The sequence below is a fragment of the Myxine glutinosa genome, chromosome 2, assembly GCF_964187855.1.
Source record: "Myxine glutinosa chromosome 2, kmMyxGlut1.1, whole genome shotgun sequence".
Classification (NCBI taxonomy): Eukaryota; Metazoa; Chordata; class Myxini; order Myxiniformes; family Myxinidae; genus Myxine; species Myxine glutinosa.
In genome coordinates this window covers 190,271,481-190,298,903 of record NC_136262.1, presented here as the reverse complement: position 1 = coordinate 190,298,903, position 27,423 = coordinate 190,271,481, and the positions used below count along the sequence as shown (strand labels likewise).

At 44.2% G+C, this 27,423-nt stretch overlaps 1 protein-coding gene across 2 annotated transcripts in view; it reads right to left on the bottom strand.

Moving 5' to 3' along the window:
- The window catches only part of ADAM10 (ADAM metallopeptidase domain 10), a 175,545-nt gene that overhangs the window by 124,400 nt on the left and 23,722 nt on the right, over positions 1-27,423 (bottom strand). Inside the window, exon 2 of one of the 2 annotated variants that reach the window (XM_068106544.2) lies at positions 20,755-20,792. The exons of the other annotated variant lie outside the window; for it this stretch is intronic. Within the exon in view, the coding sequence (XP_067962645.2) occupies positions 20,755-20,776 (22 nt within the window). The 5' untranslated portion in view covers positions 20,777-20,792. The remainder of the gene's footprint in view (positions 1-20,754; positions 20,793-27,423) is intronic. 2 annotated transcript variants of the gene reach the window in all.

The following is a 27,423-nucleotide window of genomic DNA, read 5'->3' as shown; positions in this document are numbered from 1 at the left end:
TGGAATTATAGATAGATGTCTAAATAAAAAAAATTCCACTTTTGACATTATGAGGTATTACGTGTAGATCAGTGACAAAAACTCTCAATTTAAGCTCCGACATAACAAAATGTGAAAAATTCAAGGGGTGTGAATACTTTCTGAAGGCACTGTACATAGTACATTGATGTCATTGATGAATCACAATCAGAATATCTGGTATTATCAAAATGATGACCGTTGTATTTAGATTTCCAAACAAAATTTCCTTATCTAGCATTGGAGAGAAATCTTATATATATGTATATGTAGCAGAAAACCAACATGTCCTAGTCGGAGATTACAAAGGGAAAACTAGTTTGTAGCTAGGTACCAGGAAATACACAATTAGCATAAAACTTCGACGATAACACGCACTTTTTTTTTACCCAAAAATCTTTTTAAAGTTAGAGGTGCGTATTATACATAGGTCTAATTTTTATGTAGGTTTTTTTTTTAGATTGAAACGATCGTCGAGGATGTCTTTCAAAACGGAAGTGGCAATACTCAAAGAACAACAAAGAATAGCTAAATGTTTAATATAGAATATATAATCTGTAGGTTCACAATCATGGAGTAAAGTATTCAGTATCCGACTCGTCCATCTCATTGAAGAGATGAAGAAGCTCCTCCAGATTTGCACCTTCTATGTCATTGTCTGGGTGGAGACTGTGCCACTTCATAAAACGATCTCCCCATCCACATGATGCCTTGAAGGTGACCATGTTTGGCAGCGTCTTCGCAAGCATGATGGCTTTCGCACGCACCTCCGAAATGCTGACGTCACCGCCTTGTTGCCCACGATCTGTGACCCAATCGAGCAGTTTGGCCTCGAGCTCGGGATGGGTGGCCGCATGACCCCGTTCGGCCATTTTGCTTCGTGGGACCGACTGCAGACGCTCCTTCTGTCATTTCCATAGTCTGATGTTCACCTCAGATATTCCGTCCAATTCCCACCCAGCACCTCCGTTTCCATGATCTTCAGCTTATCGAACAAGGTTTCGTTTTTGAGCCACGTTGTATGATCATTGTCGATAACTCATGGTTAATTGTGGTAAGAAAAACTAGTTGAAATAAAAGTCGCTGGTAAATCCTATGAACAACTGAATGAAGCTGTTAAAGAACACTTGGGTTTTATGATCAAATATAGGCAATTATCAGCAACTTGAGTACCACGTGATTGTCGTCCGACAATAAGCTACGGGTTGCTTCGTTGGATTGCTATCCGACTTCCGCCGTTTATTTAATATGTGCCGCAATGTTTAAACTTTGCGCAATCACAACTGAACATCGTGATTGATACGATGTATGACTGTCGTAAATTTAGTCCCTTGACCTGCCGTGATATTCTTTCATTAGTGCCGCTCTGTTCAACCATTACAAAATGTGGCCGACAGTCATGGTTTTTTTTTTGTTTGTTTTGTTTTGTTTGTTTGTTTGTTTGTTTGTTTGTATACAAGATCGAGGCTCGTGAAAGAGCTAACATTAATCACACAAAAAGACAAACCGACACAAAACACAAAAAACAAGGGGAGCGGCAGACAAGATGGGGAGAGAGGGGGAAGGACACAAAAGAGAGGGGGAAGAGGGGGAAGGACACAAACACAACATTTGAGAGCAGGGACATCGGGAGGACTTGGGGGGAGGTGGGAGAGGAATAAAACATATGAACACTGCAAGGACTCTGGGGTGAATTACCGGGGGTAGAAAAGATCAAGGTTTTCGATGGGGGAAGATAAGAGATGGTGGTGAACAGCTGTTTTAAAGACCTGGAGGGAGGAGTGGGATTGAAGGGAGTGGGGGAGTTTGTTCCAGAGGCGGGAGAAAAGGGGAATGAAAGAGTGAAGGTGAGCAGAGAGCCTAGACTTTGGCAGTTTAACCATAAGAGGGTTGCAGGCAGATCTTGTGCGACCTGAAGGAATATTGGGGGGACAGAGCACAGAGAGAGCTGGGGGAGCAAGGCCGGATAGGAGTCGGTAGAAGACAGAAAGACCACCAACCTGCCTGCGGTGAGTGAGTGAAAGGCCCTCGGTGTTGACTACATCGCAGGAGATTCCAATGATTCTGAAAGCTTTGGCCTCAACAGCGTGAAGCCGAGCAAGGTGTGAGGCAGGAGCACCAGCCCAGAGGGGGGAACACCGTTAAGATGGACTACACCGTTTCTGACAGATGTAATATGTTTTACGTCGATATTTTTTTCATTTGAGGGCTAAAATGGGGGGGGGGGGGGGTGTATTATGTGCAGTGCATTCAGAAAGTATTCAGACCCCTTCACTTTTTTCACATTTTGTTATGTTGCAGCCTTATGCTGAAATCGTTTAAATTCATTTTTCCCCTCATCAATCTACACTCAATACCGCATAATGACAAAGAGAAAACAGGATTTTAGAAAGTTTTGCAAATTTATTAAAAAGAAAAAACTGAAATATCACATTTACATAAGTATTCATACCCTTTGCTATGACACTTGAAATTTAGCTCAGGTGCCTCCCATTTCTCTTGATAATCTTTGAGATGTTTCTACACCTTGATTGGAGTCCACCCGTGGTAAATTCAATTGATTGGACATGATTTGGAAAGGCACACACCTGCCTATATAAGGTCTCACAGCTGACAATGCATATCAGAGCAAAAACCAAGCCATGAGGTCGAAGGAACTGCCTACAGAGCTCAGAGACAGGATTGTGTCGAGGCACAGATCTGGGGAAGCCTTCAAAAAAATACTTATGTAAATCTGAATAAATGAATGCACTGTATAGCTCTATAGATTTTTTACACCGTGACAAAAGTCCAAGTTGGGGGTGCGCGTTATGCACAGGGGTGCGTTACAGTCGAAATTTTACGGTAATGCAAAGGCATAACCTCAAAATGATGACGATTCTGGCAATTTATATCCTAAATGGAAACAATGTAGTGTTCCCATCAAGCACACAACTCATGATGCTGACTGCTGAGTACTTTGTCCACTGTCTATTCATACACAAGTTCAGTAATGTCCATATGCTATACCAAAGAAAATATAGAATACAAAAAAAAAAAAAAGCATAAATATCCGGCTGAAAGACAGCAACTGCACCACAAACTACGTAGTAATCCTGTATAATAGGAACCTCAAATAAAGCTATTACCAATTAAAAGAGCAATAAGACCCCATTTGTAAAGGATTTTACCTCTTGATATATAGCAAGTTGTAGTTTTTGATATAAGCAAATGTCCATTTCCAGTTTAAAACACAAGATTTCATTTTAAAGTTGCATCTCAAAGAATCAATTTGAATGCAACCAAGTTTACGTTACAAGGAAAGTTACTTTAAATCATCCGAATGTAAAAAAAAAAATTGTTGGACAAATATATGATTGAGAAGGATGTATGCCCAGGTTTCAAATACTCTCCTAGATAAAATGTATGCCCAGGACCGAAATAGACAATACTCATTTAATGTATTCCAGCACCAACTTGATCGGCATAATTGATCTCAAGATGCTAAAGCCTTAAACAACTTAAAATCTTTTTGAACTTTAAATAGATTTCCAGTAAATTCCATCAATCTCCATTAATTAAAAAAATTCAACATCTTCAGTTAAATTCATGTCAATACAATACATAAATGAAAAGAAAAAGACATCAGAACAAATAGCACTTTCACAGAAAAACATCATGACCAGCACATGTTAGGATCCTGTGATAATCACATGCCAATTTCATTCTCTCAGGGCAGAGGAAAGAGGGAAAATTTCAATACAGTATTTCCTTTCTATTCCCTCAAGCTTTCCACAATTCTTCCTATTCATACTTTGATCGTTCAAGAAAGATCCATCAATCCAAATAACAAAACAAATTTAATCTAAAAAAAAAAAAAATTAACACGTGCTGATCACATACCAGTATTGTTTTCACGGTCGACAAATACTGTGAACGATTTCAAATATATACTGAACATCAAAAGAAGAAGCTTTACAAACATGTGCAAAAGAAATGTGCAGCTTCACAAACACGTTTCTTCAATTGTAATGGCTGATTATGTAACGGAAACTTCACTTCAATTACCTGGTTGATCAACAATGGCATGCTTGAGTGGTTCTGCATACGGATCTTTCCCTTTAAATAATGACCCTCATAATGAAATCCTTCAGTTCTCGTGGTTAGACATTCATTTACTGCTGTCTTTAGTCACTCTAGAGGCATCTGACAGGGAAAACAACAAGAAAATTCAGATGCCATGCCTGACATCTGAACAGCGTTTAAGGGCAATTGGGATGCTTGAGGCTGGTGTAAACCAGCGAACAATTGCCCAACGTCTTGGTTACTCACAGCATGCAATGTCCATGCTGTGGATTTTGGGAGTGGCGGCGGTTTTGTTGTTGTAATCTGTGTTCTCACTGGTTGGTGGTTGGGGTATGTACACATCGAGGTGCAGCTGCTGCATGTGGAGGCGTATGTGCTCCTGCTGGCCCACCTTAGCTGACCGTATCAAGGTTGAAGGGCCGAAACAGGATGATGCTGAGGACCTCGACTGAGGTCCTCGACTGTCAGTGAGGCACACTTGTGACCAGGTGTGTTTTGAAATTATGTTATATTTATATATTTATATTTTTATATATACATATATATATATATATATATATATATATATATATATATATATATATATATATATATATATATATATATATATAGTTACGGATCCGGGGGATGGCACTCCCGTTAGCAAGGGGGGGGGGGGGGTTAATCCCCTTGTCCTGTTAAGCTAGCCGTCCGACCGGTCCTGGTACTTGTAACGCTCTTTTGCGGGGTGAGATTGATCAGGGTTATTGGTCCAGGTATTATCCCGAATACCTTTATCAATCCCTCCGCAAAACAGGGAGACAAGTACCGCTCGAACCACGGACAAGATGGTATTTGCCGAGTGGTTTAGCAGTCCGCGGTTCGAGCCGTTATCAATGGACTAAACCCAATTTAAAAGCGGTTCGGCCAAAATCGCGCCACAGATACTCAAATGAAGGAAGGGACGAAAACGATCGAAGGAGAAAGAAGAAACCAAAGTAAGGAAAGAACACAGGTTTATTTCTATCTACAAGAGGAAATGAAAGAAGGGCATTTACAACGAGAGGAAATAAAAGGACATATGGGCAGCCTTAAAACAGTCTTATATTATTGAACCCCAGACAACACACAGGACAGACCACGGACTTACATGACAAAGGAGAAATTGCAGGCAGGAATGCGCCAGGGAGCGAATGGTTCAGGCCGATGGTACAGGTAAGGATGCGCCAGGGAGAGAAGGGTCCAGGCAGCGGTAAGCGTTCAGGTTCACGCTCCGGGCTCGAAGCGAACAGCAGCCGGCAGCTCCGTGTCTCCACAACCCGTGACAATAGGGCCCTAGAGGGTCTCGGTCTATTGCCGCAATACGAGCACCCCCTCATGTCTCTCTCTCTCTTCTCTGATTCGGCTGGATCACTCCTCTGCGTCTCGTGCCTTCTCACCGACTCTGGTGTAGCAGTCCCTTCCAGTCGCTTTTATCACTCGTCTAGGAATCAAGCCGCCGGCTGCGAGGGCACGCCTACCGGGTCGCTCACCACGATGCTGGTTGGCTGTTAGGGCTGGCCGACTCCACCTCCGATCACGACGACGTGCCACGCCCGTGATCTGGCGGCTCCTCCCCCCTTCTTCTCCGAGATGAGCACATGGGCAATGGCGGCTTGCGGGATAGAAAACCACTCGCACCGCTTTTGAAGGGAACTTTGGAGAGCGGAGATGATTGGGGAAATTGAAAGGGGACCTATCTTATTTGATTAATGCAACGTAGCGTCAACTATTGGAAACACAGCCTTACCTGAAACACATAATAATGAAATAACTACGAAGAGGGCCTATGGTTCGCTACGTGTTGCGATGTGGACTAACTAGGGGACGACCTTTGATCTTACCAATGAAATGGAGGTATTTACAAAGAGAATTACATACAAAGGGGTGTATTTACAACACTTTACACAGTGCAGGGTTCTCAAAACCCCAACAACATATATATATATATATATATATATATATATATATATATATATATATATATATATATATATACATACACACACACACACACACACACACGCAGAATCAGAATCAGATAGCCATGCAATGTAGAAAAACCAGATTACCAGGCTCAACAGTTGTTTTATTATGGCCACAAATAAATTGCAAAAAAAGAGATGGGAGGACAGATGATTGTGGGCGACTGTCTCAAAGATCCACAGGAAAGCAGAGCCAGACACTTTTAGCTATCACATTCCCACACAACAGACTGTAACAATGATAGTGGTTACATTCAAAACTAGAACGCCACTCAGTAGAGCGCATACTCCCGCCGTGGGTCAAGTTGGAGCCCTATCTTCCAATGGTAAAAAATTCCTGGATCCGGAATAATATCCTGAGCTTCACCAAAACTAATCAATTCTTCCTTATCCCAAGGGCAATCATCCCACCAACTTTCATCCAAATCTGTTCAGAACTTTTCCAGATATCTTGTACACACACACACACACACACACACACACACACACACACACACACACACACACACACACACACACACACACACACACACACACACACACACACACACACACACACACACACACACACACACACACACACACACACACACACACACACACACACACACACACGATCGAATGCATTACTCCCTGGCGGGAGTAATTACCAAACAACATTCAGATTTTATTCTCATTCACAAATTAAACTGTAAATGTGGCAACAAGAATGCAACTTCATCTCTTTTGAAATTTACAAAGCAATCAAATGAAATTGAAAGGCTGTTAAGTATAATTTTGGAATTCTTTTTGATTGCTTCATATTAAGCTGAACATATATGCTGGCACTCACTTGTGGATGTGAAAGACCTCGAGATACACATAAAAGAAAACGAAGGCCATTGTGTGCGAGAAAGCTGGCCAAATTCCAAATTCCTGCATTAATCTTCAAGGAATTTGCATCTGGAAATACATGAAAATTTGGGTTGAATTGTTAATGTTCCCATCTGAATCCCTGGCCTTGATACAGAAACCAGGTTCAAAACCACACATCATACAGGCAGGGTTTGTTTGTCCATTGTCTTCGAGTGTCCTTGAAATTAATGAAAAAGTACACTGATGTCAACTAATGGCTGTCCAACTTGAGATATCTAACAAGCTCCTCCATAAGCCTTAGTTCAACGTTAAAAAAAAAGAAGTTTTAGATACAGTAACTTCAGATCGTAATCCACCATGGTGTCTTATCAGAAAGAAAGTTAATCGACAACAACTTTGTTTTCCAGGACGACAATGCCCCCCAAACACATTGCAAATGTTGTTAAAACACATTTACAAAGACAAATCGGAGTCATGTCAAAGTTACAATGACTAGTCAGTCTACGACTACTAGAATGGCCCCGTCAAAGTCCTGCCTTAATATAATAGAAGCTGCCTGGGATTATCTGCAAAGGAGGAAAAACGAAAAAACAACCAAAATCAAAATACGACTTATTTGGAACATTGCAGAATGCATGGAACATCCCAATTGAAATTCTCCAGAAATTTCAGGAAAGCATTCCAAAACAGATATTTGCTGTTTTGCATGGAATGCATGGAAAAGGTGGTCACGCCGAATATTGAAATTTAATGCAGTAATCCTACGATATTAAATAAAGCAATTATCTACGTGAATGTGTGTATGTCTGCACAGGTAGTGGACAAAAAATGGAAGCACCTGGGTGAATGAGGGACCCAAGCAACAGCTTCCACACAGGTGTGGCCCATGTGTTAATTAAGCAAATAACATCCCAGCATGCGTAGGGTTATGTATAAAAATGCTGCACAGGCATGGTTGCCTATAACACAAGCCAGCAAGTCTTTTTCATCAGATAAAATTATAGGTGGGCTAGATAGCTCTTGGGATGCCGATTCAAAATCCGTTTTTGGTTTTGTCTCGCACGTAGAAGTTTTCATCATGAGACCGATTAAATTTGAAAGGTTATTGCGTTACAAATTTGATCGGTCTCATCACAAAAATTAGATGTGCTAGGGGAAAACCAAAAACAGATTTGGATTCAGCGTGCAGAACGGGTCTAGAAAAGTGTGTTTACATTATATCTTTGATGAGCAAAAGAAAGTATGATTATGTCGACCAGTGTAATTATGGCTAGCATGGGTGCAAGAGGAGACCCACAATGCCCCCATCCACGGAGCATGTGGTCACTCAATGGTTTAATGAGCATGGCACTTATGTTAGCCATATGTCTCAGTCACCAGATCTGAACCCAATGAAGCATTTATTGGGATATTCTGGAACGACGCCCGAGACAGAGTTTTCCACCTGCATTAAACAGGTTTGAGTTGATTGACTTTCCCATAGAAGAATGGTTCCGCATTCCTCCTGCCGAATTCCAGACGCTGATGGACTCTATGCCACGGCACATACAGACCGCCCTAGCCTCACATGATGGCACAATGCCCTATCAAGTGACTTTACATTGGCGTTTCCATTTTTATGTCAACTACATGTCTGTACGTGTGTGTTACAGATTCGTCACTTCCGTTGTTGTGGTTCTCATCCACAGTAAACATTTTTGGTTGCATGTACTATTATTGTTATCGTTTAAGTGAAATAGAGATTACTATTTTCAAAAGGTAAAAAAGTTAATGTTTTAGAAGAAACCGGAACCGGATGAAGACGAAGAGGAAGAGGAGGAAAAGGAGGCGGAGCGAGTGAGTCGGACAAGAAGCCGAGCTGCTTCGAGGTCTTGAGCAACCGTTGGCGAACGAGGGTCACGAGTGAACTTCGGGTTTCCCAGGAAAGAGATTCCTGCGACAGAGTTGTTATCGCTGTGACAGATCAACCTGCGTGTCAGATTTTGCGGTTGATTCCGAAGAGAATCGTTGTTTGAGGGCAGTTGCGCCTCGAGAAGAGGCCCGTTGTTGGCCGTTTTTGTCTCATGCCTGATTTCGCATCACTCTGGGCTCTTTGCCTCGCTTCAACCATTTCACCGCATCCAGAAGTTAAGCTGGTGCGTGTGTGTAACGTGGATTTTGAGTGGAAATTTGCGGTTCGCCGATTGGGAGCTGTTGAACATCCATACCCAAAGGTGTGATTTCCCAGTCCCTCTTGAGGAGACCGTTGCCCATCTTTAGCAGTGTGACTGTCAACCCAACGGGATTCTGGTCTCGATACGACATCGTTCTGACGATCACGGAGCGTGCATAGACTTTGGCTTGATGCTGGGATAGAGACATTGGGAATGTTCTTTTTTCACTCACTTGGAGCACAGTGAGTTACATTGTACGAAACTGATGGTACCATCATAGGAAATATATAATGGTTGTACATTTGATGACTATTGTTATTGTACTGTTATTCTTGTGTGACTAATACAATACTTGTTTGTTGGTAACAATTGGTGTGGTTTCACCATTGATCTTTGACATACAGAATAACACATCTTTCTGCCGTGACTCCGCTCGGGGTTCGGAGGTACACCGTGACCGGGGTTTGGGGAGGAGCACGTTGCACAGACGTGTGCGTGTACATCTGAAAATCATAGAAAAAACAGGGCTGGACCAATCTCCACCAAATTTTGCATTCATGTTGGTAGTTCCCAGGGTCAAGTCATGGGCACAAAAACAAAATATTAAATATATATATATATAACAATCTCAAGTCAATAAATCATATTTCTATATTATATAATGTATGTGTATATATATATATATATATATATATATATATATATATATATATATATATATATATATATATATATACAGTCACATGAAAAAGTAAGTACACCCCATGTAAAGTTTTGACTTTTTCAACATACAGCTATTTGAACTTCATTTCAACAATATTGATAGATAAAGGTGATATAATATAACAAATATCATGAAACATTTGCATTTTGTAGTCCATTGTATAATTTAAATAAACATAAATGCAAATTTCACATGTGGAAAAAGTAAGTACACCCCTACATTTATCACCACTTCAAATACCTAAAATTAGAATCAGGTGCACCAGCTCAGGTGCAAAAGATTAGAACATCGTCAGAGAGGATCTTGGAGGAACATGTCTTATTTAAACCTCAGACATTTCGTTTGGTTTGCTCTTTGTTGTTGAAGTGTACGGCGTCACCATGCCTAGATCAAAAGAGCTCTCTGAGGCCTTCAGAAAGAAGGTATGAGTCTGGGAAGGGATTTTAAAAGATCTCCAAACAATTTGAAATCTATCATTCGACTGTCCGGAAGATCATTTACAAGTGGAGAAGCTTCCAAACAACTGCCAACTTGTTCAGGCCAGGCCGCCCCAGCAAGATCAGCCCGAGAGCAGACCGCAAGATGCTGAAAGAAGTCTCTAAGAACCCTAGAATGTCATCACGGGACCTACAGGTAGCTCTTGCCACTGTTGATGTCAAAGTGCACGAGTCTACCATTAGAAAGAGGCTGCACAAATTTGATCTATATGGGAGGTGTGCCAGGAGGAAACCTTTGCTGTCCAGAAAGAACATCAGGGCAAGACTGAAGTTTGCCAATGAACACCCAGGCAAAGACCAGCACTTCTGGAACAATGTGCTCTGGACAGATGAGTCAAAGGTCGAGCTATTTGGCCACAATACCAGAAGACATGTTTGGCAAAAACCAAAGACAGCATTTGACCACAAGAACCTGATACCAACTGTAAAGCATGGTGGTGGAAACATTATGGTTTGGGGCAGCTTTGCTGCATCAGGGCCTGGGCAGCTCACCATCATAGAATCCACTATGAATTCTTCATTGTACCAGAGGGTGCTTGAGGATAATGTGAGGCCATATATCAGAAAGTTGAAGCTCACCTGAAGGTGGACCTTGCAACATGACAATGACCCTAAACATACCAGTAAATCCACCAAGGAATGGCTGAAAAGAAAGAAATGGAGGGTTCTGGAATGGCCAAGTCAAAGCCCGGATCTAAATCCCATCGAGATATTGTGGGGGGATTCGAAACGAGCTGTGCATGCAAGAAACCCCTCAAACATCGCACAGCTGAAAGAATTTTGCATGGAGGAGTGGGCAAAAATTTCTCCCAGTCGATGGCAGAGACTGGTAGACAGTTATAAGAAACGCCTACTTGAGGTTATTTCTGCCAAAGGAGGCAATACCACCTATTACAGCCAAGGGTGTACTTACTTTTTCCACATGCGAAATTTGCATTTATGTTTATTTAAATTATACAATGGACTACAAAATGTAAATGTTTCATGATATTTGTTCTATTATATCCCCTCATCGATCAATATTGTTGAAATGAAGATCAATAGCTGTATGTTGAAATATGTTGAAAAAGTCAAAACTTTACATGGGGTGTACTTACTTTTTCACGTGACTGTGTGTGTGTGTGTGTGTATGTATATATATATATATATATATATATATATAGTTGCGGTTTTTAGAACCTTCACATGTAAATTTAGTTGTAAATTCCCTTATAAATAACCCCTATGTACATTTCCCCTTAACTGGCTGTTAATTGAAATAATTGCACCTTAGTTAGTCCACATTACAACACGTAGCAAATCATAGGCCCTTTTCATAGTTATATCGTTATTATGTGTTTCAGGTAAGGCCATGTTTCCAATAGTTGAATCTGCGTTGCATCAAACAAATAAGATAGTTCCCCTTTTCAATTTCCCCAAAGTGCCTCTGCCAGCCGCAGCCGCCTTAGCGCTCGCTCCAAAACTCCATTGCCCACGAGGCCAGGATCGGGGAAGAAGGGCGTGGCCCCACCTCGTCAAACAAGGTGGAGCCAGGGAGCCCTCATCATCAAAGGTGGAGTCAGCCAGCCCTTGCCGACCAACCAGGGCTCAGTGGGCATGGCTTGAGAGGGCGGGGGCAGAAAGATCGAGGAGGTTCGAGAGGGTTCAACGGGGCTGGCCATATAACCCGTTGCGCGAAGCCCCCACGGCAGTTCTGTGGAGGGAGGCGCTTGAACAAGTTCGGAGTTCTGTGGAGTGGTGAGCGTGCAAGTGTTTATGAAAACGGCGCTTGAGTGTTGAGCAAGTTACGAGGCCCGAGAGAGACGCGCAACCTGCAGAGGTACGAGAGAGAGACGCTGCTTCAAACAGCCCCTGCCGCGTGAAGCTTTGACGCGCTGCGGCGAGCAACCCCGCTGTGTGAACCAGAATGCGGGGAGTCGGCGGCCGCTCGCCTCCAGCCCTGCCATTCTGCACGGACCTGAACCTCATCATCCCTCCATTCAATTCCTGCCTGCAATTCCCCATTTGTGTACGTGAGTTTGTGCTGTCTGTGTTGTCTGGGATTCTATAAGTAAGCCTGTTTAAGAATTGCCCTGTGTATCTTTTTCTTCCTTTTCTGTAAATTACCTTCGTTTCTTCTTCTTCTTTGGTTTTTGAAAAGTAATAATAAATACCTGTTCCTCCTTACTTTGGTTTCTTTCTCATCCGACCGCTTTAGTGATTTCCCGATTGAGTACCTGTGGCACGATTTTGGCCGAACCGCTTCGCAATCGGGTTTAGTCTATTGCTAACGGCTCGGATTCCGGACTGCTAAACCGCTCGGCAAAATACCATCTTGTCCGGGATTCGAGCGGTACTTGTCTCGCTGTTCTGCGGAGGGACTGATAAAGGTATTCGGGATAAACCCTGGACCAATAACCCTGATCAGTTCCACCCTGCAGAAGAGCGTTACAAGTACCAGGACCGGTCGGATGGCCAGCTTAAAAAGACGAGGGGATTAAACCCCCCTCGGTAAGGGGAGTGCCGTCCCCCGGATTCCGTAACAATATATATAGTGTAACTTATGCCGTAATACAACATGCATTTTAAAGGCCATTTTCCCTGCTAGAGCGGGGGTTAGCCTTGCGGTCCCCATGACAATCTTCTCCATTTTGCCCTATTTTCTGCATCTCTCCTTGTTAACCCCCTTGCCCGCATTTCTTCTTCCACCATCTTTAGCCAAGTCTTTCTCGGTCTTCCCCGTCTTCTACTTCCTTCTACATTCATTTCCATCACTCTTCTCAACCAGTCACTTTCATCCTTCCTCAACACATGACCAAACCATCTCAACCTGTTCCTCTTCACAGCATCAATCACAGGCTCTATTCCCATCATCTTTCGCAATTCATCATTTGTCTTCCTCTCTCTCAACGATACTCCGCACATCCGTCGAACCATTCGCATTTCCACCCTTTCCAACCTTCGTTGCTGCTCTACGTTCATTACCCATGTCTCGCTCCCATAAATCATAACACTTCTCACACATGCAGCATACACCTTTCCCTTCAGCTTCAACGACACTCCCCTCATCATCAGCACGCCACTCAATTCCCGAAACTTCTTCCATGCACATCTCACTCGAGCAACCGTTGCCGAGTCTGATCCACCTTCTCCATTCAGCATGTCTCCGAGGTAGCAAAATGTTTTCACACCTTCCAGCTTCACACCGTCTCCAAGATCCAACTCAACATTTCCTCCATCTGCAGCTCCCTCTGTGCACACCTTACATTTGAATGTAGCTGCCACACTGGTTATGTGTGCTGCCACAATGTAGCTGCCACAATTGTTACAGACACGACTTTGATGTTATGGTGGGCCGAGCGGAATGGCCGCCGTGTCCGCACAAGTTACCCGATTATACTCGAACGTTGACTAAATCGCGCTATGCTAAATCAATGATGGAAAAGACACAACGGCTGGATTAAAATGACACGACACCAAGGGTTCAGTTCTCAAGACCTCCGGAGGAGGTTATATTAGGGCGGAAGGTCAGATTACAACGACAAGAGGGACAGCATAGGAAGACAGGCACTTAGACACACTCTTATAATAGCCCCGACAGACGACAGATAAACAGGACAAAAACTGACTCACACGGGGATTGATGGCAAGGAAAGTGGGCCGTCGATGGCTCAAGGTGCACCGTTCTCGGAGGGGGTGCACCGTTCTCGGAGGTACTGCAATACCGGGTCGATGCGTGGCAGCTACATTTTTGACCGTGGCAGCTACTAGACCACTACATTTTTGATGAACCCACTCAGCGCACATTGTACACTGAATGGAGTTCACTCCGACACCCTTCCTACACACAGCACAGGGCCACTTCCCAGTTCTTTCCACCTCACCACATGCTTTACCACTTGCCATCACCTTCGTCTTTCCGATATTCACCTTCAGACCTTTTGTCTCCATACATTCCTTCCACGTGTTCATCTTTTCCTTCAGTCCATCCATACTTTCCGCAATCAACACCAGATCATCTGCATACAACAACTCCCACGGTAAACCCTCCTTTACGTTCTGAGCCAGCACCTCCATCACAGCTACAAATAGTAGTGGACTTAGTACCGACCCCTGATGCACTCCCACCTTCACCTCAAACTCACCACTGTTCCCGTCCTTCGTCCTTACAGCTGTGCGCGCTCTTTTGTACATTGCCATCACTACTCTGATCAACCATTCCTCCACTCCTAACTTCCTCAATGCCCATGTCAATACTTTGCGTGGAACCCGATCGAATGCTTTCTCCAGATCAACAAACCCAAGAAACAACTTCTTCCTCTTCTCCATGTACTTCTCCTGCAACTGCCTCACAATGAAAAGCGCGTCTGTCGTTCCTCTTCCTGGCATAAATCCAAACTGCATTTCGTCGATCTTCACTTTCTTCCTTATCCTCCTCTCCAACACCCTTTCCAATACCTTCATTCCATGCTCCAATAACTTTATCGCTCGGTACGAGCCACACTCCAGAGGGTCACCTTTCCCCTTGTATGGAGGGACGAGGGTACTCAGTTCCCAATCCACTGGAATGCGGCCTTCTTTCACCACCAGATTACAGATCTCTGTCATTCTCTTCACACCCCAACTTCCTGCTGCCTTCAACATATCTCCCACAACTCCCGTCGGCCCTCCCGCTTTTCTACCCTTCATTGCTTTTATCGCTTCCTCAACTTCCTTCTCAGTTATCTTCTCTGCCGGTCCTAAAACTGGATTACTCTCTATGTTGCCATCCCATTCATTCTCAGTATTCAACAGCATTTCCATATATCTTTTCCATCTTCCTTTAATTCCATCTGGGTCGACAACGATTTGTCCCACTTAATCCTTCAAGCAGCTCACCCCCATCACATCACACCTCTCTTTCGCTATCTGCTTTGCAATCCTGAATACCGCTCTCTGACCCTCTTCCGAATCCAAGCGTTCTCCGAACATTTTCCTACATGCCTCCTGCGCCTTTGCTACCTCTTTCTTTGCAGCCTTCCTGGCTGCCTTATAACTTTCATGCTCTGCTGTTTCTGCGCCCGTACCCTTCGCCTTCTGCCACTCCTTGAACTTCTTCCTCTTCTCGTCAATCCTCTTTCCAACTTCATCATCCCACCACCATGTTTCCGAGTGCCTCGGTGGTCCTTTTGTCCATCCACATACCTCACCAACGGCTCCCAACAGACTAGCTTTCATTGACATCCAACCACTTTCAAGCTCAACCACATCATCCTCGACCCTACTCAGCCTCTCTTTTAATGCCTCCCTTACTGTCACCTCTTTCAACCTCCACACCTTCATTCTCGGTTGGTACTTCACCCGCCGAGCTCTCCTCGCACCTTTCACCCTTACGTCGCAGACAACCAAGTGGTGCTGTGAAACAGCCTCCTCCCCCGGGATTACCTTTGTGTCTCGGAGGTGCCCCCTATCTCGCCTACGCACCATCAGGTAGTCAACGGTTGTCGTCGACCCACCTGACGTGTATGTAACAAGCTTATTATCCTCTTTCTGGAACTGAGTATTACAAATCAACAAATCAGCTCCATCAGCAAACTGCAAAATCCTTTCACCTTCTCCATTTCTCACACCATATCCGTAACCCCCATGAACTCCGTCAAAACCATCCATACTCCTTCCCACATGTCCATTTAGGTCTCCTCCTACCACAACAACTTCCTCATCTTTCACGTTTTCCATCAGCTGCTCTATCGCACACCAGAACTTGTCCTTCTCTTCATCGCTCCGACCAACCTGCGGAGCATATCCCGAGATGACGTTCACCAAGAGCTTTCCAATCATCATTTTCACCATCATCAACCTATCACTCACTCTAGTCACACTCACCACACTGTCTACAAACTCCTCAGAAAACAGGACACCAACACCATTCACGCCCTCCAGGCACCCTTGCCACACAAACTTGTATTTCTGTCCCTGCCTACCCTTCACCATTCTCACACCACTTCCCTTCCATCTCGCCTCTTGCACACAACATATGTCCACTCTTCTTCTGACCAATACTTCCACCACTTCTCCTGATCTCCCTGTCATTGTCCCTACATTCCATGTCCCAAACCTCAGAAACCGATCTCCACTTCGGGCTGTACCCTGCCCACATGTAGTTGTAATTGTCATGGTTCTCTTTTTTGAGGCAATGTTTTTTTATGGCCGGATGCCCTTCCTGACGCCAACCCTCTTAGTCGCCTCCTACGACACGCAGGGATACGGCGTACCTATTCTTATCCAGGGTACACACTGGGAAACGTTTAAAACATGGAAATCCTGGGGGGGGGGGGGGGGGGGGGACCGCTGCGGTTTAAACATATTTAAATAAATATTTAAACAAAACCATGAAAACAATCTGGGAAAAGTCTCTAAGTGAGAACGTGGATTTGAGAAAGCAGGAGCAGAGGTGAAAGAACAAACGAGAATATAGGGGGCGGGGCACAAGTCGAGACGAGGAGGCCGCACGAGACACCAGGCCGCACGAGGCGCGGACAAAGAAACGACTAATTACACACAAATTTGCAACACCTACAAAACCAAAACCAAATAGAAACACACAATAACACATACACAACAAAATACGCAGCGGAAATTTGACAAAGAAACGAACGGGAAAACACTCAAACTTTGATGCCGTGGAGAGATCAAAGCAAGCCCCGTCGCTCCAGGGACCGGAAGTCCTGTGTGATCTGCCGTAATGACATCATATAAGTAATGACGTAGCATGACGGCCGGACACAAAACTGCCGCTACTTTAATATATATAAGATATATATTTAATCTCCAGTACGTTTGCATTCACTACAGTGGGATTAGTGTTATGATTATATTTACTATAATAATAACGTTACGTTATTATTACGAAAATTATATAATTTTTAAAAAACCCAGGTGAATTCCTTACTTCCGTGGTTACACCACTTCAATCCATCAACTTTCCATTCACAACGTTGGGATTAAAGTGTTATGGTTATATTTACTATAATATAATTATTATTATGAAAACAATACTTTTTTTTTTTTTTTTTTTGTATACTGAATCGAGGCTCGTGAAAGAGCTAACATTTATTTCACAAACAAATCAACCAGACAAACAAAACACACAAAAAGAGGGAGCGGAAGACAAGATGGGGAGAGAAGGGGAAGCACACAACCACAACATTTGAGAGCAGGGAGAAGTGTGGGAGGGAGAGGGCTTGGGGGCAGGAGGCGTGGGAGGGGGAGGGCGGGGGGGAGAGGTATAAAACACAAGGGGACCGAAATTAGCGGGGGTAGAAAAGATCAAGGTTTTGGATGGGGGAGGATAAGAGATGGTGGTGAACAGCTGTTTTAAAGACCTGGAGGGTGCAGTGGGATTGAAGAGAGTGAGGGAGTTTGTTCCAGAGGTGGGAGAAAAGAGGAATGAAGGAGTGAAGGTGAGCAGAAAGTCTTGATTTTGGCAGTTTAACCATAAGAGGGTTGCAGGCAGATCTTGTGCGACCTGTAGGAATATTTGGGGGACAGAGCCCAGAGAGGGCTGGGGGGGCAAGGCCAGAGAGGAGTCGGTAGAAGACGGAAAGACCACCAACCTGCCTGCGGTGAGTGAGTGAAAGGCCCTTGGAGTTAGCTTCATCGCGGGAGATTCCAATGATTCTGAACGCTTTGGTTTCAACAGTGTGAAGACGGGCTAGGTGTGAGGCAGGAGCACCAGACCAGAGGGGAGAGCAGTATTCCATAGAGCTGCGGATGAAAGCCTTGTATGTGGTGAGGAGCTCAGGTGTGCCAAGGAAGGACTTCGCACGACGGAGGATGCCCAGTCGGCGACTGGCTTTGGAGGCCAGATTTGAAATGTGGTTTTCCCAGGAAAGATCATGGCAAATAGTGAGACCCAAAAGCTTGAGTGACAGAACTTCTTGGAGAGGATTATTCAGAAAGTGGATGGGAGGGTTTTCCAGTCGGTCTTTTCGGAGAGACATCGTAAGAGTGTGAGATTTATCAGGATTGAAAGACATGTTCCATTTGTTTGCCCAGTCTGTGATTTTGTCCAGGTCTGCAGAGAGTGAGGAGGCTGCAGACTGCCGATCTGAGGGATGAGGAATGGAGCGACAGAGAGTAGAGTTGTCAGCAAAGAGATAGAGAGGATTTTCAAGAGAGTCAGAGAGATCATTGATGAAGACCAGAAAAAGCACAGGGCACAGAACACTACCTTGGGGAACTCCAGCCTGAACAGGAAGAGGAGATGAGAGAAACCCATTCAGGGCCACACGTTGACTACGACCAGAGAGGAAGTCCGCCAGCCATGCGTGGAGATTTCCATGGATACCAAAGGAGGAGAGTTTGGTGAGCAGAGCAGGGTGCCAGACCGTATCGAAGGCACGTGAAATGTCAAGGGAGACAGCTCTAATTTCCTGTTTGGCGTTGAGGACCTCCATCCATTGTTGAGAAAGCAGAAGCAGCATGTCCAGAGTAGAGTGACCAGGTCTGAAACCAAATTGATGATCAGAGATCAAGCCATTGGAGAAGAGGAAAGATTTCATATCTGAAGCAATGATGGATTCCATGACTTTGCTGATAATTGGGAGAAGGCTGATTGGTCTGTAGTTGCTGGGATCTGTTTTTGCACCTTTTTTGTGCAAAGCGGTGATGTTGGCTGATTTCCAAGCAGATGGCAGATGACCTTGAGCAAAAGAGAGGGTGAAGAGAACAGAAAGAGGGAGTGAAAGAGCAGAAGAACATGATTTTAGGACCCGTGGGCTGATGCCGTCAGGACCAGTTGCAGAATCAGAGTCGAGGGTTGACAGAAACTTTTCCACCTTGTCAGGAGGAAAGGACACAGAGTCCAGGAGCAGCTGGGTACGACTGGGTACGGTGGGTACAGAGAGGGACTCACATACTACTGAAACAATACCACTATATTAAGAAACCTGGATTGAATTTGTCCGAAGCGGACGGTGAGTCATAACGCCTAAGGCCTAAGGCCTATACGTACCGTATCGTTGGAAGAGCCGTAACGCCGATGCTATTGATATTTGATGGTCATTTTAACAATCGGTTTGTTTGTGTTTCACACTGAATGAAAACCGTAAAGGTATAGCATGGCGATTGTGATATATGACAGGTTCGACGATATGTTCGGCATGAACGGCATATAAATCAAAATGGCGGTGCGTGGAGGGTCAGCTGCAGCACCGCGGCAATGACATCAGACGTAATCGCATCACCCTGTCATGTGACCAAATTCTCAGCTCTGATTTGTATACGTTTGAGGGGACATACATACATACATACATACATACATACATAACGACAAGCACTGTTCTCGACGGCTCTGCCTGATGGGCTATGCCGTAAAAATAAAGAGAAAATAGATAGAGAGAGAAACAAAGAAAGGTGAATATATGTACGAACAAGCTATCAGCTCTAGCCCAACTTTTTAAGCTGGCCAGTAATAATAAATTGGAAGACGATTCTTATTGGCAGTTTGAAGATAATAGTTCGTCAGCCTATACTTCAACTGATGATTATATGGAATTACAAAAATAAATCTATCACAAATTGTACAATTCCTATCTCTCAGCATTATAACAGAAATCAGTCAACCAAAAATTAGATTACTCTTAACAAAACTCAGATAGCCTCCACCGAGTAAGCATGAAAACACATAAAAAGGAGTCGGAAGAACTCTATGAACTATGTATGCATTACTCATGCACGCAAAAACTTCGGAAGTGACAAAACAATATTGGAGAAATGAAGAAAAAGAAGTCTCCCTGTCCAAGCAATGATTCAGATTTGTTGTATGCACTGTACATCATTCAAAGTGTTTGAAACCACAACCATTTTGAAAGGCTATATTTATCAACACACTAAATCTCTCAATGTTATTGGCTCAGCCACAGTTTCCATCAACTCGACAAAACGCAACACGTTTTGCTTATGATAAAGATTCTGGTCTTTATCAAAACCTACCAATAAAAACTTCCCAATGGTGATATGAATTCAAACTCATATCTACTAGAAATGACGTGTTTTTAGATCATATCTGGAAAACTCAAAACAATAATTTTGCATGTATTGAGGGCATACTAAACAGAGGTATGGTGAGAAAGTTCTGATTTTATGTAGTCGATGAAGCCAGAGAACTTCAGGATGGATAGGGACATTAGTTTAATCATCAGCACATTCTCTGAACGCAATCGGCAATTTTTGTGTACAAATACCAAAGCTCACAAAAAATATTAAAACGGCATAGACACACACACAAACAAGAGGGTGTGATACGAAACTGACTGCGTTGGTACTTCTGCATAAACTGTAGGCAAAAGGAGTACAAATTGTGTGCCACAAAAAAGTAGAAGCGCACCACAAAAGCGAATGAGTAACACCCTCTTGTTTACAAACAATTTAATAAAGACATGCACAAGAATACAATATAAATGAGGACAATAGCTCACCAAAGGCAATCACTAATGCCATGGGCCAGTGGTGGAATCTACAGAACAAGAAGGAATGGAAGTGTTAAAAGGAGACAATACAAGAAAAGTAATCTGGTTTGACAAGAGGATTCTGGTAGTGGGAGGACATGAAGTGAGGGTTCGGAAGAGCATGCTGATAGAGGGGTGAGTGAAGGAGGTAATAGTTATACATTCGTGGCCAAAAATGTTGGCACCCTTGCACTTTTTTCAAATAATGCACCATTTCTTCCAGAAAATTGTTGAAATTAAAAAAATCTCTTGATATCCATATATGTATTTCTTTGCTTTGCAATGGAACAAAACAAAAAAACTGAATTTTTTTTTACTAAATCTTAGCTTATTCCATACAGAAATACTAAAATGGCCCAGACAATATTATTGGCACCTTTTAGAAGTTGTTCGAAATAATTAGACTTCAAGCAGGTGATTCTCCTTTACTTTGGAACTGAACTCACCTGTGGTGAGTTACAGGTGCCTGCAATATAAAAAAATCACTCATTCAACCAGTTTGAATAGAGAAAAGCGGTCATTCTACTGTTTTGTGTCACTATGTGTACCGCAATGAGCATGAAGAAAAGAAAGAAAACTAGAGAATTGTCTGAGGATGTCAGACACAAGATTATAGCCAAGCATGGACATTGGACAATCTCAAGGCTACAAGTCCATCTCCAGAGACCTTTATGTTCCTGTGTCCACCATACGCAGTTATCAGGAAGTTTAAGGCCCATGGAACTGTAGCCAACCTCCCTGGATGTAGCCACAAGAGAAAACTTGATGGAAGATTGCAGCAAAGGATTGTTTGAATGGTGGAGAAAGCACCTCGATCAACTGCCAAACAGATTCAAGCTGACCTTCAGACACAAGGTACAACAGTTTCAACTCACACCATCGTCACCAACTCAATGAAAGGGGGTTCTATGGTAGGAGACCCAGGAGGACCCCACTGCTGAAAGAGGGACATAAGAAAGCCCGACTGGAGTTTGCCAAAACACACCTGAACAAGCCAAAATCCTTCTGGGAGAATGTCCTGTGGACATATGAGACCAAATTAGAGCTTTTTGGTAAAGCACATCACCTCTATGTTTACAGAAAACAAAATGAATCCTTCAAAGAAAATAACACCTTCCCTACAGTCAAACATGGACGAGGTTCAGTGATGTATTGGGGTTGTTGTGCTGCCAAAGGCACCGGGTGCCTTGAATGTGTGCATGGAATCATGAAATCAGGAGATTACAAAGGCATTTTGGAGTGCAATGTTCAACCCAGTGTCAGAAAGCTGGGTCTCCGACGAAGGTCATGGGTCTTGCAACAGGACAACAGGACTTGCAACAGGACACGCTTCAAAAAGCACGCAGGAATGGATCAAGACAAAATGCTGGACTGTTCTGAAGTGCCCAGCAATGAGTCCAGATCTAAATCCCATTGAACACCTGTGGGGAGATCTGAAAACAGCAGTGGGGAGAAGGCACCCTTCAAATCTGGGAGAACTGGAGCAGTTTGCACAAGAAGAGTGGGCCAAACTGCCAGTAGAGAGGTGTAGGAAGCTCATTCATCGTTATAGGTAGTGGGCCAAACTGCCAGTAGAGAGGTGTAGGAAGCTCATTCATCGTTATAGGAAGCACTTGACTGCAGTTATTTTGTCCAAAGGCCATGCTACCAAATATTAAATCTAGGGTGTGAATAATTTTGTCAATGCAATTTCTTTTTATTTTCTGATTTAAAAGGATATATTAAGTTCTGAATAAAAAAAAACAAAGGTTCTGTAATATTAACAGTGAAATAAAGAATTGTGAAGACCAAATGCTTTTGTCAATTTCAACTTATTTTTGGAGAAAATCGCGAGTTATTTGAAAAAAGTGCAAAGGTGCCAATATTTTTGGCTACGACTGTATTGACAGCCAAAGCTGCATGAATAATAGTTGTGGTGATGACGACATCCTGTAGACACTGGTGGAGAAGGCCCAAGGGTTATCAAGGTATGGAAATCACCACAGCAGATACAAACAGAAAAGCCCCGAGTTTGCATGACATATAAAGCACTGGTGTTCATACCTTGCTTGTCCTGTGCAATTAATCTATCTTTTAAAGGAACTGCTTGCCTTGCATTGCTACCATTGTGTCGCATATCGGATTCACTTGGGACTCCTGGAGGTTTAAATATTGTCGTGTGTCTGCCCTGTAGTAAACACCGCAGGGCGACACGGATGACCAAACGAGCTTTAACTCCAAGGCGTTCAATCCAATGGCAGACCTTTACTCGTGAGGGAAAGGACGATGACGAACTTCCACCCGACGCCTTCAAACCTGATGATTATCAATTCATACCCAACACGGATTTCAATTTGCAACAAATAAACAGGTTTAATGAAAATAAATGCCAGCAAAGAAGAAAAAAATGCGAAAAGACCAATATCCTAAATGGGACGTCCCCATACAGAAACGAATACAGACAAAGAGAAATATAAAGGTGAAAATAAATGCTTTATTTTGGTGGGCACTTAGCTCCGAGCTGCTCTTGAACCTTGTCAGGAATCGTCTAACCCCCTGCGTCCTTGGCGGGAACAGCATGCTTTGCAGCGCAGCTCGCGAGTGGGGAGGAACCAGGCCTCCGTGCACAGTTCGCTCCTCTGGCCGTTGAGCGCGCAGCGAGCAGGCCGCACCCGTCCACTCATCTCTGCCCCACACAGCACCACTGCCCCTCTCCACTGCCGGTTCACCCGGTTCACTCGGCACGACCCTCAGCCATCACAAAGCCACGGCCAAGCGCACCAGAGTCCACGAGCCGTGACCGCCTTTCCTCACGATCGTCGAAACTCAAAGTTAGGGATATAAAATTCCGAATGCACAGCACCAATGTCCCACGCAATAGAGCAAAAATGCCACCGTTTGCTATGAACTCCCGGGTGTCAGGGGAGAAAATGTCGGAACAATGTCTTTTCGCCACCAAACCCAGAATACGAAAGGAAGTCAAGAGGGCCAAGAAGAGGAGAAAATGTCGGGGAGAGCGTTTTTATACTCTCGGCTCTGACGTCATCCATGCCTGCTCCACCAATCCCATAGTCCCATCTTAGTAGTCCTTGCGTCAATCAATCCCGGACCAATCACTCTTCTTCGGGGCGTGGCCTGCCGGACCTGCCTGCTTTAGTTACAATGTGACGGCTGCAGCACAAGCAGTAGTTGAATGTCCAGGTTCCGGTCGCTTTTATTTAGTGTTATAAATGCGCGATTTCCTGGCTATGTGTGTGTGCTGCTGGTGTCACAAGGACCAGAGGAAAAAATAACAGAAGCCATTAAATACAGGGGATTCATCTATATAAATAAAACAGTTTGTGTGTGTGTTACCTTTAGACTCCTAAACGGAAAGGCTGACGTACTTGATATTTGGCATAGACATGGTCATTGGGCCTGGGAAGGACATGGCCTACCTAAAAATGACCTCCGGTGAGGAGATCCATATTTTTTATTCATATTTAACTTAGCGCATTTCAGCGAGGAACATTATACACTGAATCTCACCCTGTGCCAGAGGAGCTCGCCGATTCGCTCAGAGTGATCACGTGATGTTCCATCCTCGCCGCCAGATCCCACTCCTTCCCCCCCTCCCCCTCCACCCCCTTCTCACCCTCATTCCCCCACGCCCCCCTTCTCTTCCCCCTCCCTTCTCCTCCCCTCCCCCTCCCCCTCCACCACCCGGCAACGCAGGGTACTTCTGCTAGTTACCTATAATCCCTAACTTTGAAATGAAAGTCGGAGCACACTCCCTATGCAATTCTACCTGGCTTTAAGGTAATCATTGTCGACCCCCTACAAACGTAACAATATTATATATACACATGTATATTAAGGCAAGTTGCCTAATCGCATCTGATTGGGGTAAACGTCGTAACCACAGAACGTACAATGCTGAATGATACCTCATTGAAGAGCTCTTTAGTCCAGACAGTGCACAACAACAACAACAACAACAACAACATGCATTTTAAGGCCATTTTCCCTGCTAGAGTGGGGGTTAGCCTTGCGGTCCCATGACAATCTTCTCCATCTTGCCCTATTTTCTGCATCTCTCCTTGTTAACCCCCTTGCCCGCATTTCTTCTTCCACCATCTTTAGCCTAGTCTTTCTCGGTCTTCCCCGTCCTCTACTTCCTTCTACATTCATTTCCATCACTCTTCTCAACCAGTCACTTTCATCCTTCCTCAACACATGACCAAACCATCTCAACCTGTTCCTCTTCACAGCATCAATCACAGGCTCTATTCCCATCATTTTTCGCAATTCATCATTTGTCTTCCTCTCTCTCAACGATACTCCGCACATCCATCAAACCATTCGCATTTCCAAACTTTCCAACCTTGGTTGCTGCTCTACGTTAATTACCCATGTCTCGCTCCCATAAATCATAACACGTCTCACACATGCAGCATACACCTTTCCCTTCAGCTTCAACGACACTCCCCTCCTCATCAGCACGCCACTCAGTTCCCGAAACTTCTTCCATGCACATCTCACTCTAGCACCCGTTGCCGAGTCTGATCCACCTTCTCCATTCAGCATGTCTCCGAGGTAGCAAAATGTTTTCACACCTTCCAGCTTCACGCCGTCTCCAAGATCCAACTCAACATTTCCTCCATCTGCAGCTCCCTCTGTGCACACCTTACATTTGAATGTAGCTGCCACACTGGTTAATGACCCTCTCAGACCACTACATTTTTGATGAACCCACTCAGCGCACATTGTACATTGAATGGAGTTCACTCCGACACCATTCCTGCACACAGCACAGGGCGACTTCCCAGGTCTTTCCACCTCACCACATGCTTTACCACTTGCCATCACCTTCATCTTTCCAATATTCAACTTCAGACCTTTTGTCTCCATACATTCCTTCCACTTGTTCATCTTTTCCTTCAGTCCATCCATACTTTCCGCAATCAACACCAGATCATCTGCATACAACAACTCCCACGGAAAACCCTCCTTTACGTTCTGAGCCAGCACCTCCATCACAGCTACAAATAGTAGTGGACTTAGTGCCGACCCCTGATGCACTCCCACCTTCACCTCACACTCACCACTGTTCCCGTCCTTCGTCCTTACCGCTATGCGCGCTCCTTTGTCCATTGCCATCACTACTCTGATCAACCATTCCTCCACTCCTAACTTACTCATTGCCCATGTCAATACTTTGCGTGGAACCCTATCGAATGCTTTCTCCAGATCAACAAACCCAAGAAACAACTTCTTCCTCTTCTCCATGTACTTCTCCTGCAAATGCCTCACAATAAAAAGTGCGTCTGTCGTTCCTCTTCCTGGAATAAATCCAAACTGCATTTCGTCGATCTTCACTTTCTTCCTTATCCTCCTCTCCAACACCCTTTCCAATACCTTCATTCCACGCTCCAATAACTTTATCGCTCGGTACGAGCCACACTCCAGAGAGTCACCTTTCCCCTTGTATAGAGGGACGAGGGTACTCAGTTCCCAATCCACTGGAATGCGGCCTTCTTTCTCCGCCAGATTACAGATCTCTGTCATTCTCTTCACACCCCAACTTCCTGCTGCCTTCAACATATCTCCCACAACTCCCGTCGGCCCTCCCGCTTTTCTACTCTTCATTGCTTTTTTCGCTTCCTCAACTTCCTTCTCAGTTATCTTCTCTGCCGGTCCTAAAACTGGGTTACGCTCTATGTTGCCATCCCATTCATTCTCTGTATTCAACAGCATTTCCATATATCTTTTCCATCTTCCTTTAATTTCATCTGGGTCCACAACGATTTGTCCCACTTCATCCTTCAAGAAACTCACCCCCATCACATCACACCTCTCTTTCGCTATCTGCTTTGCAATCCTGAATACTGCTCTCTGACCCTCTTCCGAATCCAAGCGTTCTCCGAACATTTTCCTACATGCCTCCTGCGCCTTTGCTACCTCTTTCTTTGCAGCCTTCTTGGCTGCCTTATAACTTTCATGCTCTGCCTTTTCTGCTCCCATACCCTTCGGCTTCTGCCACTCCTTGAACGTCTTCCTCTTCTCGTCAATCTTCTTTCCAACTTCATCATCCCACCACCATGTTTCCGAGTGCCTCGGTGGTCCTTTTGTCCATCCACATACCTCACCAACGGCTCCCAACAGAATAGCCTTCATTGACATCCAACCACTTTCAGGCTCAACCACATCATCCTCTACCCTACTCAGCCTTTCTTTTAATGCCTCCCTTACTGTCACCTCTTTCAACCTCCACACCTTCACTCTCGGTTGGTACTTCACCCGCCGAGCTCTCCTCGCACCTTTCACCCTTATGTCACAGACAACCAAGTGGTGCTGTGAAACAGCCTCCTCCCCCAGGATCACCTTTGTGTCCCGGAGGTGCCCCCTATCTCGCCTACGCACCATCAGGTAGTCAACGGTTGTCGTCGACCCACCTGACGTGTATGTAACAAGCTTATTATCCTCTTTCTGGAACTGAGTATTACAAATCAACAAATCAGCTCCATCAGCAAACTCCAAAATCCTTTCACCTTCTCCATTTCTCACACCATATCCGTAACCCCCATGAACTCCCTCAAAACCATCCATACTCCTTCCCACATGTCCATTTAGGTCTCCTCCTACCACAACAACTTCCTCATCTTTCACGTTTTCCATCAG